General features: G+C 56.0%; 2 protein-coding genes across 4 annotated transcripts in view; both read right to left on the bottom strand.

The window, feature by feature from the left end:
• Nucleotides 1-2,213, bottom strand: part of DPH7 (diphthamide biosynthesis 7) — a 19,954-nt gene extending 17,741 nt beyond the window's left edge. For 2 of the 3 annotated variants that reach the window (XM_065927977.1, XM_065927976.1), the window contains exons 1-3: nt 1,815-1,823; nt 1,018-1,151; nt 525-612 (exon numbers count right to left, since the gene is read on the bottom strand). In XM_065927977.1, the coding sequence (XP_065784049.1) occupies nt 525-612; nt 1,018-1,025 (96 nt within the window). In that variant the 5' untranslated portion in view covers nt 1,026-1,151; nt 1,815-1,823. Of the gene's footprint in view, nt 1-524; nt 613-1,017; nt 1,152-1,814 lie in introns of all 3 variants that reach the window. The other variant, XM_065927978.1, reaches the window with a different exon arrangement.
• On the bottom strand, nt 2,104-14,529 carry ZMYND19 (zinc finger MYND-type containing 19). Its single transcript, XM_065927979.1, has 6 exons — nt 14,371-14,529; nt 13,072-13,131; nt 12,181-12,287; nt 11,445-11,585; nt 5,461-5,641; nt 2,104-5,319 (listed from the first exon to the last, which is right to left on the bottom strand). The coding sequence occupies exons 1-6, from the start codon at nt 14,419-14,421 to the stop codon at nt 5,176-5,178; spliced, it is 684 nt and encodes a 227-aa protein (XP_065784051.1). The 5' UTR covers nt 14,422-14,529; the 3' UTR covers nt 2,104-5,175.

The following is a 14,529-nucleotide window of genomic DNA, read 5'->3' as shown; positions in this document are numbered from 1 at the left end:
AAGTCACTCAGCCGTGTCCAACTCTCCGTGACTCCATGGAGTAGTCTGCCAAGTTCCTGTCCACGGGATTGTCCAGGCAAGAAAATTGAAGTGGGTTGCCATGCCCTCCTCCAGGGGATCTTCCAGATCCAAGGATCGAACCCACGTCTCCTGAATTGCAGGCGGATTCCTTACCCACTGAGTCGTGTTTGGGGAAGCCCAGAGGAATCCTATGCTGTCCTAATTATCAATGATAAACACTTCAACCCAGAAAACACTGCTCTTCCCAGCAGCTCCGTCAGCCCAGGAATGCTGGCCCAGGCTTTCCTCACATGGTGTCCAGGTCCCATCAGGTTAAAGGACCTGCCTGTCGCTTCAGCTCCTCTGCTAGTGACACATAACGTGTCTTCCTCTTGGAGTTAGATGTAGAACCCATGAACTTAAAAGTTCACCACTGAACAGACCATCCTAGAAAAATGTTCGTCTCAGCACAGCCTTCCTCCATGTTCTTTGCACCCCTCACTAAGCCTGGCCCAGTCACTGACCTCAGATGGCACCAACCGGAGGAGCTCTATGGACCCAGAAGCATCTGCCACGCCCAAGAGGGGATGACCGGCCACTGGAACATGACACCTAGGAGAGAATGCACGTGCCAGTCAGAACACAGGATGTGCCCAGAGTACAGAAGAACAACAGGCACCCCCGTGACTCACTGTTATAGATTTCAGCTCCCAAACCAGTTTGGAGCCTACAGTTCTGTTCCTACAAGATCCTCCACTTTATGAAGCAGAAAACCAGCACTGCTTCCCAGACAGACCGACGGTACCTGTATGGCTTGGAAACTGAAAAAGGAAATGAGCCCCAAGTTTACAGCTGCCTTCACAGGCGGGAAAGACAGGACAGGAAAGAAATGAACCCCAACTTCATTCAGATGCCTCCTTGTCTTGTTGAATGCTGCCAGGCATCAGGCTCCTCTGACTAAACAATCAGGTTTTCATGACAAATTCCAACCAAGGGGGACTGTTACCAAACATGTACCATTTCATGTCCAGGATCGCAGAAGTATCTCTTCTTTGGACTTCAACCAGGGGGCAAGGAGAGCTGTCCTCATTGCAACTATACAGGTAGAGACGACCCAAACGAATTGGAGGCTCGTCAACATCCAGTTCACTCTACAGAAAAAAGCAGATGTGTTCTCTGAATACCTTAACAGACACCGAGGAACCCAAAGGATGGGAAAAGGGACAGGGAAAGAAGAGGTGTCCCAAGACTCGGGAACTCTCATTTTCTGAGCTGGAGAAACGTCTTTTCTCTTGTATGTGATTAATGAGTAGGTGGATTAGGATAGAATGCTTCTTCTAAACGGGCCAACAGAAAGGAGCTGTGGTTAGGATTCCCATGGGACAGTTTGCCTGCCTTGGACGGTCCCAGTGACAGCTTTCACTCTTAAAAGTGCTTAGGTTTGGATCCACATAAGTGGATGCTTTCAAGGCATTAGGTAAAGCTCCTATGACATCCCCTTTTCTCTTTGCTCTAGACTTCACCCATAACCTGGGCCACGCCGGCAAACAGACGACATTCCGCTTGCAGGACGCCGTTCCTACCCTACATTCCGGCCACAGGCCAAGGTCGCGTCCATCCCATGTGGCTCCACACGAGATGTCTCCATTCCAGCCTCACCACTGCAGACCAGAGAGGTCTTGACGCTAGCGGCCGGCTCTGCCTCTCAGGAGCCTCTCCTCGCCCTTCTCGAAAGGAGCTCAAGTCTGGGATTCTCGCCGCTAGGGAACGGCCACCTGGGGTCGCAGACCGCCCGAGGCCCAAGGCCAGCGCACCTGGCTCTCCCGGTCGGCGGGCCGGCCCTCCGGCTTCCTCAGCTGGTAGGTGCCGCATGCCAGCAAGTGCCTGCAGCCCGGCAGCGGGCACCACTCCACCGAGTCCACGGTGTGCTCCGTGTCCACCGCCTGCAACAGCTGGACGCGGCCATCTGCCCCCGCGCACCCGGAGGACGCGGCGGCGGCCGTGGTGGCGGGCAGCGCGCGGCAGAGGCGGAGTAAGGGATCCACGTTGACAGCGCGGAGCGCGGGCGCTCTGCGGCTGGGCCCGCCCAGCCGGGTGGACGGCACTGCTTCCACTTCCGCCGTCGACGCCAGACCTCTTCCGGGGAGGGACTTCTTGCCCCACGGACGCCCCCGCGAGGCTGCGGTCCCGCGCCCCCTGCTGGCCGGCGGACCTCAACCCGCCCCGCGTGCCCCGTGCGGGGCGAGGCCGGCCGGGGACCGGGCACCCGAGCGTCTGGCACGGAGTCACCAGAGGGCTGGACTCCGAGAGGGGAGCAGAGGAAAGCAGGGCGTGGAGGTGGGCATGCCACGGGCCTGAGCCTTCGGGGAGCAGAGTCCAGGGTCTGACCCAAAGGGCCTGGGCACGGGCTGCCCTCCTCTCCCTGATCATGTCCACCGCAGGGAGCTAGCGCCTGAGGGCAGTTAAGTGGACGCAGAAGTCCTGCCAGGACAGCAGAGAAAGGAGACAGGGTGGGCCCCAAGGCCCCAACAGCGGGCAGGAAGGTAGAGGACACAGAGGAGAGACAGTGTCTGAGCTCTTGGGGCAGGTGGGGGTCTGTGCCCACTAGATACAGGACATAGAGGGGGCCCAGCACACTCACTCGCTGACTTGGAAGGCTGAGTTACGTGCTGGCACCATTCAACGCCAGGGAACTCTGCAGAACAAGTCTGGGGAAGGCACGTGCCAGATGCTATGAGCTGAACGCTGTTACTGCTCAGCGGCTAAGTTGTGTCTCTGGGCCCCCAGACCACAGCCCAGCAGCATTCCCCGTCCTTCACTATCTCCCAGACTGAGCTGTGTCCTCCCTCAAAGATATGCTGAAGTCTTATCTGCAACATCACAGAATGTGACCTTCGGAAACAGGGTCTTCACAGAAGCCACCCAGTTCAGATAAGGCCGTTAGTGTACCCCTAATCCAGTATCACTGGCATCCTTAAGAGATGTGCTCTATTACAGACACCCACAGAAGCCTGGGAGGTATGTAGCCTCGACAAGGGAAGGACTGTCTGATGCCACTGGAAGCTGGGAGAGCCTGGAGCCTTCAGAGGGAGCACCGACTGCCCTGCTCAAACCCTGACCTGAGAGACTGGTGTGCAGGACCTAGACCCCACATTGTTTTAGGTCACCCAGCCTGTGTTCCTTTGTTACAGCAGCTGCAGGAAATGGGACCAGACTGAGATCCACATGGAGACCTGGGTGGTTAGCCTGTGGTTTCTGAGGTGGTTTCTATGGCTAGAAAAAGTCAGCTGTTCAGATGGCAGCTGAAGCAGAGTAGAAAGGCTGGTCAGGAAGCAGGAGGACACTCTGAAGTGGCTGAGCCACACACCTTGATCTAATCTGGTGCAAAAGGCAGTCAGGCCAAGCAGCCCCTGCCTCACTCCTATCAGGTAGAAGCCATGAATGCTGAACTTTCAGACGCTCTCAGGAGTGTGGCTACAAAAGTCAAGAGGGCGGGGCCATCAGAAGAGCAGAGCCAGGGGCCAGATATCCAATAAAGGACAGGGGAAGCTCGGGGATACAGACAGTCTGTGGGCCCCGGGGCACCTTCCCGGGGCGGCTGCTCCAAAGGCCTTGGCAGTGAGAGCAAGCCCTCAGCCCCACAGCCACCCTCTCAGCTGCCCCCAGGGCCCTGCACCAGCCCACACTCAGAGTCTAAGCAGCAGCACAGACACAGCACCGCCAGGAAGGGACAGCCACCAGCTACGGCCCCACCCCTGCAGCCACAGTTGACAGCTAGCCCCAGGGCATGGCTACTCCGGGTGAGCCAGGAGTCACAGCAACAAGCACCCGAGGTCAGCACACAGTGTGACGTCCTCCAGGTCAGCGGAGACTCCAACACTTCCATTCCAGTGGAATTTTCTGAGGACTAGCTAACCACAGGGGAGTCAGTGCTGGTCGGGGAACATAGGCTGGCTGGAGGGCCAAGCTGGCCACTCCCCAAAGGACACAAGGCAGGACACACAGCCTGCAGGCTGGGGCGGGCGCTCATCTCAGGAGCCTGGATCTGAAGGTGAATCGAGCACATGTGGCCCCAGATCCCAGAACACGGGCCTGCACAGCACTCCCCAAGCCTGTGCCCTGGCCAGAGCTGACCTCGGGCCAGCTGTGATCCGCAGCACTGCCTCTTAGAATCACATATATCCTCTTCCCCGATGGTTTTATACCCTCTTCCCCGATGGCTTTCTAAGCCCCCTGGCGGTCTGGGGGCACCTGGAGCAGACCCCCTTGCAGTAAAGACTTGAACTTGGCTGAGTCTTCTCAGCAAAAACCCGTGGGCACGTGGGGTCCCTTCCCCTGAAGGAAAGCCCTGCCTCGGGGTTGGGACTGAGGTGCCTGCCTGCTCCCCATATGTTGCTAGCACCCATCTCCCCAGTCCTGTTCTCCAGACACACTGCCCAAGAAGCCTCCAAGTTCTGAAAGGCAGTCACGCAAAGTTCAGCTCACAGACCAAAGGCCACCCAGGGCTGGCCCCAGTCAGGGAGGCACACGCAGGGCGTCCCAGGAGACAGCGGGGAGCCTGTGGGGCCACGTGGGGCCAAGGGCGAGCCAGGATGGTCCAGGGTCCCAGCCACAGCCGCATGCGGCCCCTGGGGGGCTCAGCAAGGTGTACAGGACGCTGGGGGCCCAGGCCAGCTCCAAGTCACGGGGGCCCCCAGCAGGGCTGGTGACGCCCCCACCCTGAGCCCCCAGGAGTGTGGGTGACAGCGGCGGCCCGACGGGCCCAGATGGGCCAGCGTCTCCTCCCTCCCGCCGCCCAGGCTCAGGGCGGAGTGCAGCCTCACCATCTGTGGCCGCGCGGACGCCGCCTGAGGCAGAGAGCAGAGCGCGGCCAGGGTGTGGGCGGCCCCACTTTACTGTGCCTGCGGCCCCCCGCCCCCCGCCCGCCTCAGCCTGGCCACCCAGCGAGCGTTACAGCAAACGACCCGATCTGTACTTCTGAACCCTCCCGCCGCCTCCCCCCCAAAAAACTGTACATGAGTTTACAAACATATTAACATATAAATAATGAGAAGCGTCCGGCAGGCCCTCCCAGCTGTCTCTGCTCCGGGGCGCCTCCGGCGCGGGCGGGGGCAGGAGCCGGTGCAGGGGCCGGTGCAGGGCGACCCCGGGCCGCCCGCTGCGGCCGCCGCCGCGTCATCGCTCGGGCTCCAGCTCGTGCGGGAAGGAGCGCCGCTTCTCGCGGCAGTGCTTCTTGTGGGCCGGCCAGTCCTTCTGCTGACACTGAGAGCCACAGTAGCGTGCCACCTGGCAGCGTCCGCAGATGTTGAACTCCCGGAGCTGAAAGGACACAGAAGAGCCCGCTGCGGTCACATGCGGACCCGGGGGGCCCAGCCGCCTGAGCTGAGGCTGGAGGGCCCGGCTCCGGCTGGGCAGCCCCACAGGGGAGAAGCGCAGCCCCGGGCGGCGGCCCACACGCACCTGCTTCTCGATCATCGTGCAGGGAGGGTAGTGGCACTCGTAGTAGGTGCAGGACGTCTCCTCCTCCTCCACTACGTCCCCGTTGGCGTTGTAGTACCGCGTCACGTTCAGGACCGGGAACTGTTCCTCTATGGGGTCGGTGGGCAGCTGCTGAATGGCCAGCCAGTATAAGCTTTGCTCCCTTAACCAAAGAAACAGGGTTTCAGGCCACCTTGGCCAGAAAGGGGCAAGGCATGGAGGTAACAGGAGGTGACCCCGGGGGGACCAGCTGCCTCCCCTCTGCAGGACACTCCGTCCCCAACGGTGACCAACAGTCTAACTGCCCTTTGGCCCACCGGTTGCATGGGCCCCCTCCCCATAGCAGCCAGGATTCAGCCTGTTTCTCTTCTCACTAAAAGGCACAGGGAGGGCTGTGTATGTCTTGCCCCTCGGTCTTCCCAAGACCGTGACAGCCGGGCACACGACGGGCATGGAGACCGCATGGTCTCGGCCCCAGGCTCAGCCAGCCTGGGCAGCACCAGGCCACCTCCCTTCCTGCTCGTAGGCCCAGAGGTGCTCAAATCTGCCCCCGGAGAGATCTGGGGATCTGGGCGACCCACCCTCTAGGTGCTGCAGTTGCTCGCCATCCTCCCGACTGCTTCTCTGCCTGGACGGGGCCAGTTCGTACCTGCCCACACCTGCCCCACCACCACAGGTACAGGTGGACGGGGCAAACCTGAAGCAAGGAGCAGCCCACCCCTGGAGCTGGCGTTCAAAGGAGGCACCTGCTGCCCCACGAGAGCAATGGGGTGGGTGGTCCATCCCCTCCAACCTGCCTGCTGTCTCTGGAGGCCAGGCCAAGAGGGACTTGAATAAAAACGGAAGGGTCTGGCACAGCACTGGAAATCTGCCAACGTGCATGCTCAGTCGTGTCCGACTCTGCGACCCCACCGACTACAGCCTACCAGGCTCCTCTGTCCATGCGATTCTCCAGGCAAGAATACTGGAGTGGGCTGCCAGGCCCTCCTCCAGCGAATCTTCCTGACCCAGGGATTGAACCTATGTCTCCTGTACTGGCAGGTGGCTTCTCTACCACTGAGCAACCTCAGTAAATCTTATACTTCACTGTAAAAGAATTAAAAAAAAAAAAAAGGGCTTAAATTTAACACCCTAAACAAAACTCTCAGAGAAAACACAGGACAGAGGCTTCACAGCATCAGATATGGCAATGATCTTGGATATGACAGCAAAGGTACAGTAACAAAAGAAAAAAAAAGAGTATTTTTGTGAAAAAAGATATGAAAATTCAAGTATTTTGTCCATCAAAAGAAACAGCAGAATAAGAAGACAATCTATAGAATGAGAGAAAACATTTGCAAACCATGTATCTGATAAGGGATTCATACGCAGAATAAAGAATTCTGCAGCTCAACTAAAAAACAAACCAGCAAGTTTTGAACAGAGATTTCTCTGAAGAACACACACACAGGGCCAAAAACCACATGAAGCGATGCTCAGCGCCACTGGTCATCAGGAAGACACAACTCAAAACCGCAGTGGGGCCACTCGCGCTCCTGGGATGGCTGCCATCACACGACCAGAGGCCACCGCGTGCTGGCCAGGACGTGGAGACCCTGGGACCTCTGGGCGCCGTGGGAGGAGGCAGAACACGCCGGCGCCACGGACAGCAGCGCGGAGGCTCCTCAAAGGCTGAACAGAGCTAGCAGAGGATCCTGCGACCCCACTTCTGGGCGCACTCAGGAACCGAAAGCAGGGACCAGAAGAGCCCTTTGTACAACCGGGTTCACAGCAGATGAGGGAGGAGGCAGCCCAAGTGCCCGACGATGGAGAGTGGATAAACCAAGTGTGCTGCACACACACACACACACGTGCTTTCCGAGCTCTTCAGCGAGGTCCTAGAAGACCGAGAGGAGGGGAGGTTTAGCCCCAGCCGGCGTTTGAAGACGGGAAGGGAGGAAACTGCCCCTTTGCTCAGAGCACCTTCCGCCTGGCTGGGCCACCCCGTGCCCACTGGGGTGAGGCCGGGACAGCAAGCAGGGGTGTGGGCCTGGCAGGTGTGTGCTGGGATCCCCCCCAGTCACAGGGGCTAATTCCTACCACGAGCCACTGGGCAGAGGTCACGGATGAGATGGGAGGACACGTGACGCGCATGACGGGGAGCTCAGGCTGCCCTCGGGACGGCTCTGTGCAGGACTGTGGGCAGGCTGACCGCTGCGGGCAAGCCACAGCAACCCCGACCAGCTGGCTCCCCGACCAGCTGGGTCCTGGGATGACCAACAGTGAGGGACCTCGGGGTGGGGCCCCAGAGCCGTGTAAAGCAGAATGGGGCCGTCCCTCCAGCGACTGCAGTGGTCAGCGGCAGAGCCGGCCCAGGTCCACCCTGGTCTCGTGCGAGTGCTGAGCCACCAGCCTGCTGACCGCTCAGCCACCCCTATACTTGTCCTGATGACACAGCCTTGTTTTGGGGTGATTCTTTTTGCTGTGCCACGCAACTTGTGGACAGGAATAGGTGAATTTAATTCAGATGACCATTATATCTACTACTGTGGGCAAGAAACCCTTAGAAGAAATGGAGTAGCCCTCACAGTCAACGAAAGAGTCCAAAACGCAGTACTTGGGTACAACCTCAGAAACGACAGAATGATCACAGTTCATTCTGTAATCAGATATTGAGTGGGAAACCACTCAATATCACAGTAATAATCAAGTCTATGCCCCAACCAGTAACACTGAAGAACCTGAATTTGAACAGTTCTAGGAAGACCTATAAGACCTTCTAGAACTAACACCAAAAAAAAAAAGATGTCCTTTTTATCATAGAGGATTGGAGTGCTAAAGTGGAAAGTCAAGAGATTCCTGGAGTAACAGGCAAGTTTGGCCTTGGAGTACAAGATGAAACAGGGCAAAGGCCAACAGAGTTTTGCCAAGAGAATGCACTGGTCACAGCAAACACCCTCCTCCAACAACATAAGCGACTACTCTACACATGGACATCACCAGATGGTCAACACTGAAATCAGACTGATTATAGTCTTTGCAGCCAAAGATGGAGAAGCTCTATCCAGTCAGCAAAAACAAGATGGGGAGCTGACTGTGGCTCAGATCATGAGCTCCTTATTGCCAAATTCAGGCTTAAATTGTAGAAAGTGGGGAAAACCACTAGACCATTCAGGTATGACCTAAATCAAATCCCTTATGATAATACAGTGGAAATGAGAAACAGATTCAAGGAGTTAGAGCTGATAGACAGAGTGCCTGAAGAACTATGGATGGAGGCCTGTCACACTGTGCAGAAGGCAGTGACTAAAACCATCCCCAAGAAAGAGAAATGCAGGAAGGCAAAATGGTTGTCTGAGGAAGGCTTACAAATAGTTGAGAAAAGAAGTGAAAGACAAAGGAAAAAGATATACCCAACTGAATGTAGAGTTCCAGAGAAAAGCAAGGAGAGACAAGAAAGCCTTCTTAAATGAACAATGCAAAGAAACAGAGGAAAACAACACAACGGGAAAGACTAGAGAGCTAGTTAAGAAAACTGGAGGTACCAAGGGGACATTTAATGTAAGGATGGGCACAATAAAGGACAGAAATGTCAAGGGCCCAACAGAAGCATAAGAGATTAAGAAGAGGTTGCAAGAATACACAGAACTATACAAAAAAGATCTTCACGACCCAGATAATCACAATGGTGTGATCACTCACCCAGAGCCAGACATCCTGGAGTGCGAAGTTAAATGGGCCTTAGGAAGCATCATGAAGAACAAAGCTAGTGGAAGTGATAGAATCTCAGCTGAGCTATTCCAGGTCCTAAGAGATGATGCTGTTAAAGTGCTGCACTCAATATGCCAGCAAATTTAACAGTGGCCACAGGACCAGAAAAGGTCAGTTTTCATTCCAATCCCAAAGAAAGACAGTACCAAAGAATATTCAAACTATCATACAATTGCACTCATTTCCCATGCTAGCAAGGTAATGCTCAAAATCCTTTAAGCGAGGCAACAGTACATGAACTGAGAATTTCCAGATGCTCAAGGTGGATTTAGAAAAGGCAGAGGAACCAGAGATCAAATTGCCAACATCTGCTGGATCATACAAAAAGCAAAGGAACTCCAGACAAATATCTACTTCTGCTTCACTGACTAAAGCTAAAGCCTTTGACTGTGTGGATCACAACAAACTATGGAAAATTCTTCAAGAGATGGGAATACCAAACCACCTGACCTGCCTCCTAAGAAACCTATATGCTGGTCAAGAAGCAACAGTTAGAACCGGACATGGAACAACGGACTGTTTCCAAATTGAAGAAGGAGTATGTCAAGGCTGTATATTGTCACCCTGCTTATTTAACTTATATGCAGAGTACATCATGTGAAATGCCGGGCTGGATGAAGCACAAGCTGGAATCAAGATTGCCAGGAAAAATATCAACAACCTCAGATAGGCAGATAACACCACTCTAATGGTAGAAAACAAAGAGCTAAGAGTCTCTTGATGAAAGTGAAAGAGGAGTGAAAAGGCTGGCTTAAAAGTCAACATTGAAAAAACTAAGATCATGGCATCTGGTTCCATCATTTCATGGCAAATAGAAGGGGAAAAGAGTGGAAGCAGTAACAGGTTTTATTTTCTTGGGCTCCAAAACCACTGCCAACGGTGGCTGCAGCCACAGAAGTAAAAGATGCTTACTCCCTGGAAGAAAAGCTATGACAAACCTAGAAAGCATATTCAAAAGCAGAGACATTACTTTGCCAACAAAGGTCTGTAGTCAAGATTACGGTTTGAAGAATTGATGCTTTTGAACTGTGGTGCAGAAGAAGACTCTTGAGAGTCCCTCGGAAAGCAAGGAGATCAACCAGTTAATCCTAAAGGAAATCAGTCCTGAATATTCATTGGAAGGACTGACGCTGAAGGTGAAACTCCAATACTTTGGCCACCTGATGCGAAGAGCCAACTCAATGGAAAAGACCCTGATGCTGGGAAAGATTGAGGGCAGGAGAAGGGGGCGACAGAGGATGAGATGGTTAGATGGCATCACCAACTCGATGCACATGAGTTTGAACAAACTCCGGGAGACAGCGGAGGACTGAGGAGCCGGGCGTGCTGCAGTCCGTGGGGTTGCAGAGTCACACAGGACTTAGCGACTGAACAAGAATGCAACCTGTGGGTTCTAAGTTCCCCAACCAGGGTTCAAACCTGGGCCCCCAGCAGCGAAAGTGCCAAGTCCTAACCACTGGATCACCAGAGAATTCCCCAACCTTCCTTTTTGTTGATGAAAGAACCGTCCTATCCCCAGCAGAGCAGATAAATGCTTCAAAACTAGCAAACTCCTCAGTGCCGCTGGTCACTGCTGAGGAGCCCGCGTGCAGCCCCGGCGGCCGCTCCGGAGAACTCCAGGTGGTTTTGTGGCTTGCCACATCTCAGCAGGGGAGCGAACAAGGGTCCTAGTTTTGCTTCAGCTAAATTGGGCTCAGTTTCTGTCACTTGCAACCACAAGTCTAGACTACCATAATCCCCAGGAGGATAAGAATCCTAACTAACTGTCATGAGGCTCAGCCTCCTTCAAGAGCCGTGTGAGGGTACCTTAGCCAGGATCAGACTCTAACACTGGAGTCTGGACCAAGGAGAGGTGAAGGCTGCCCAGCTGACCTCTGAGCCACTGTCCTGCTTCCATGAGAGCAGGACAAGACCTGACTGTGTGCACAGGGGCGCTCCTGAGACAGGGACGCCTGCTGCATCTCAGGGCGATCTGCCTACCTACACAGGACCAGAGAGACCCCACAACCCGTCCCCCATGAGAGCCAATTCAGAAGACTGACCCAGAAAAACAATCATCAGGACGTTCTCCTCCCCCAGTGAAGAGGAACTCCACACCTTGAGGGGAGATGACCAGCATTCCCAAACCCACAGAAGCCTCAGAGCACAGAGCCGACCCAACCCCTCTCAGCAGTAAGCTTGGAGAGGCCACATCGCCAGGCCCCAAGAAGACCCACCTCTGCTTGCTGGAGGTCTCCTCGGCTCTGGGCCGCCAGCCCCAGGGCACCAGCTGCAGGTTGTCCAGGCGATTGTCCACAGTGACGGCGTTGAGATGCACCACCTGAAACCCAGGGGCAATGCCTCCCCTGTGCCGCTCCCTAGGAAAAAGACAGTGTTCCAGACAGGCTCCCTGACCTCCATGTGCCCTGAATAGTCCTCAGCACACCCATGTGGCCCATCGGGAGCACGGTTGCTGAGGGGAACCCAAGTCTGCCAGTCTGTGGCCCAAAGGGGACAGCCCAGCCCCTGGACTTAAGCGCTAGGCTGCAGGGAGCCAAGGATAGAACCCCAAACCATCTCACACACAGCCTGGGGGACACCCCTGAGTGGCCCCAAGTACTTCGGAACCTCAGCATTCACACAGAAGAGAGAACAGCCCTTCCCTATGTCCCACCAACACAAGGCTCAAAAGGGCCTAGGAGGGGCCAGACCCCACCCGCCTCCAGAGGCGCCATGGTCTGAGTGCTCAGAGCAGGAAGGGCACACGGCCTGACTCTCAGGCCAGCCCGCCAGGGCCAGAGGACGTAGAACAGCCATTCTCCCAGTTAGTAGCAATGACAAAGAAGTAACTAGGAGACCTGGGGAAGGTACCATCTGTCGATGAGGGCAGAAGGGTCTCTGGCTGCCCAAGTCCCTTGCACCGTAGGGCTGGTGCAAACCCAGAAGGGGAATATGCAGCTTGGAAACACCCACCACAGCAGCTCATGAAGGAGCCTTCCTGACCCCCTTCCTCGGTTTTTGTCAAAGGCGTATGCAAATATCTTAGCACCATTTCCATCTGCGTCTACTTCCATCCGGGCCTGAGAAGAAACAAGAAAAAGCTCTGTTAAAAAGCCTGCAATTCTCAACAACATTCCAAATTCCTCTTAGAAAAATGATTGAAACAAACAAGCCAGAGGGATAAATGCCAGGCCTATTCCTGGGACCCTGGTGGTCTCTGGAGGAATCCAGACACGTGGCATGGAGAAGTACCTGCCTACATGAAGGCAAAACACACTTAAGAACCACTCTTTGCAAAATACTGTGGACGTGGACACAGAGAAATACATCTCCCTACCTTTAAAAAAAATAGTCCCTAATCCAGTAAAAAAAGATAAGCCCTGGAACAAGCAAGTGTAAAAGGGTGAAGGCTGAGATGGGAGTGGGGTGGGTCAGCAGGGTGGAGGGAGGAGCAGGCAGGTGAGGACTGGAGCCCAAACAGCTTCGCCAGGTAGGAACAAAGGCACTTGGCCCTGCGGGAGGCCGAGGCTGAAGAGAAGGTGGGGCGGCCCTGGACAGTCTCCCTGGGCACAGCAGCTTATCCGACTGAACTCAATCACAGACATGGCACAATTTGACTCTTTTTTGGGAAGAGCCTGCAAGCAACAAGGAAGTGATAAGACAGCAAGCATCACAGCGGTGGTGGGGGTGCTCCACACTGACAGCCAGGTTCCCTGGAGACCAGGGCTCTGGACAGGGATTCACCAGCCTGCTTGAGCAGCTCACGCGCAAGGGCTTGCCTCACATCACAGGGATGAAAACCCACCCCTCATGACCCTTCTGGGCACGACCGTGGGCAGGCCAGCAAAGGAAGAGAATCCTTACCTCAAATGAGTAGCCCTCCACCAGCGGGATGTCTTGCTCGTCTATCAGTGTATACTTGGTCTGGAAATTAACATTTCAAGACATTACATTTGGAATCAGCACAAGGCACTAATGATAAGTAGGAGCAGCCCTTTGGGATCAGAGAGGTAAATCCACCCTGAAGGTAGGCAGATGTGCCAAAGGCTGCTCCTTCCCCACTCGGCACGGCGCACAGTTGTGGCACCAGGCTCCATCTGCCATCTGCTCACGACTAGCCATGAGAAGTGCCACAGAACTGCTCAACCACTAAGCTGTGTGTTTCAAAGTGTTGATAAACCCAGTCCAAGCCCACGATGTCACAGAAAGAGGCAGGGCCCTGGGATTGAAGCAGAATATCCAGAAGGTTTCAACTATCAGGCAGTCTGCACACAGGTGCTCACAGAATTGTCCTTCCTATCTCTTCGTCTAAAACGTTCCAAGTAAAAGTTTTAAAGGATGGCATTACTGCAGATGACCACTGAGTTGCAGAGATCTCAGCACTAATAAGGAGCCCACCCTTTTGTAGTTAGAAAGTCACTGCCCTTTGCGGGAGGGCAGGAAACGGTCCCCGAAATGGACCAGTCTCACTTTCGCTTGGAGAGCTTTTTACTAGTATCTGAACCGGCTTTACCTTCATCTGACTGCCTCTGCTCCTCTCTCCCACCAGAAGCTTCGGCCGCTGGTGATGGGAACAGGGTTCCCATCCAGGGTAAGGTCCGTGGCTGGTTCAGCTGCACGGCCGGCCGGCTCCTGGAAACAGCCAAGCCTCAATGCCCACAGGTGCCAGGAAGCCCCAGCCTCGAACACGCGGAGGGCGGGGCCCGGTAAGGGAGAGAAGCAGAGGGAGGCCCCACTCGGCCGAGGCCAACTGAGGCTCAGCCCAACGGGGCCGCCGCGAGCAGCCCGAACCCTGCTCGAAGCTCATTACGGACCCGCAGGGGCCGGCGGAGAGTGAGCGCGCTGCCCCGGATGGGCCTGAGCTCCTCGCGGCCGCAGGCACAGCCGCAGCCCCCGACCCACGGCGCACGGTCGGAGCCGGCACTGGACCAAGGCTGCCCCAGGAACCAGGCCGCCGGCGAACCTTCGGGCCTGTGCCCGTGCGCCCCGCCGCCCTGGCCGGGCCCTGCGCCCTCAGCCTCGCACCCCCGACTCCGACTCCCAGACCGCGCCCGCGACCCCCGGCGCTGCTCAGCCCCTAGCCTCACACCAGCCCCGGGCCTCGGCCCCGGCCCGGCGCACCACGCCTCCCGCCTAGCCCCGGCCCCAAGCCGCGCCGCGCACCTTTCCGGCCACCCGGCCGAGCCGCACGATGCCCAATTTGAAGTCGGTCATGGCCGGGCCTGCGCTCGGCCGGCGGCGCCGCTCCCTCGGGAGGTGCCGGGGCGGGGCCACGGCGCGCCGGGCGGGCGAGTGGGGGCCGGGAACGGGGCCAGGCGGGCG

Source organism: Muntiacus reevesi, chromosome 3 (genome assembly GCF_963930625.1).
Source record: "Muntiacus reevesi chromosome 3, mMunRee1.1, whole genome shotgun sequence".
NCBI lineage: Eukaryota > Metazoa > Chordata > Mammalia > Artiodactyla > Cervidae > Muntiacus > Muntiacus reevesi.
The sequence above is the reverse complement of the archived record's forward strand: the minus strand, read 5'-3'. Positions and strand labels throughout refer to the sequence as shown.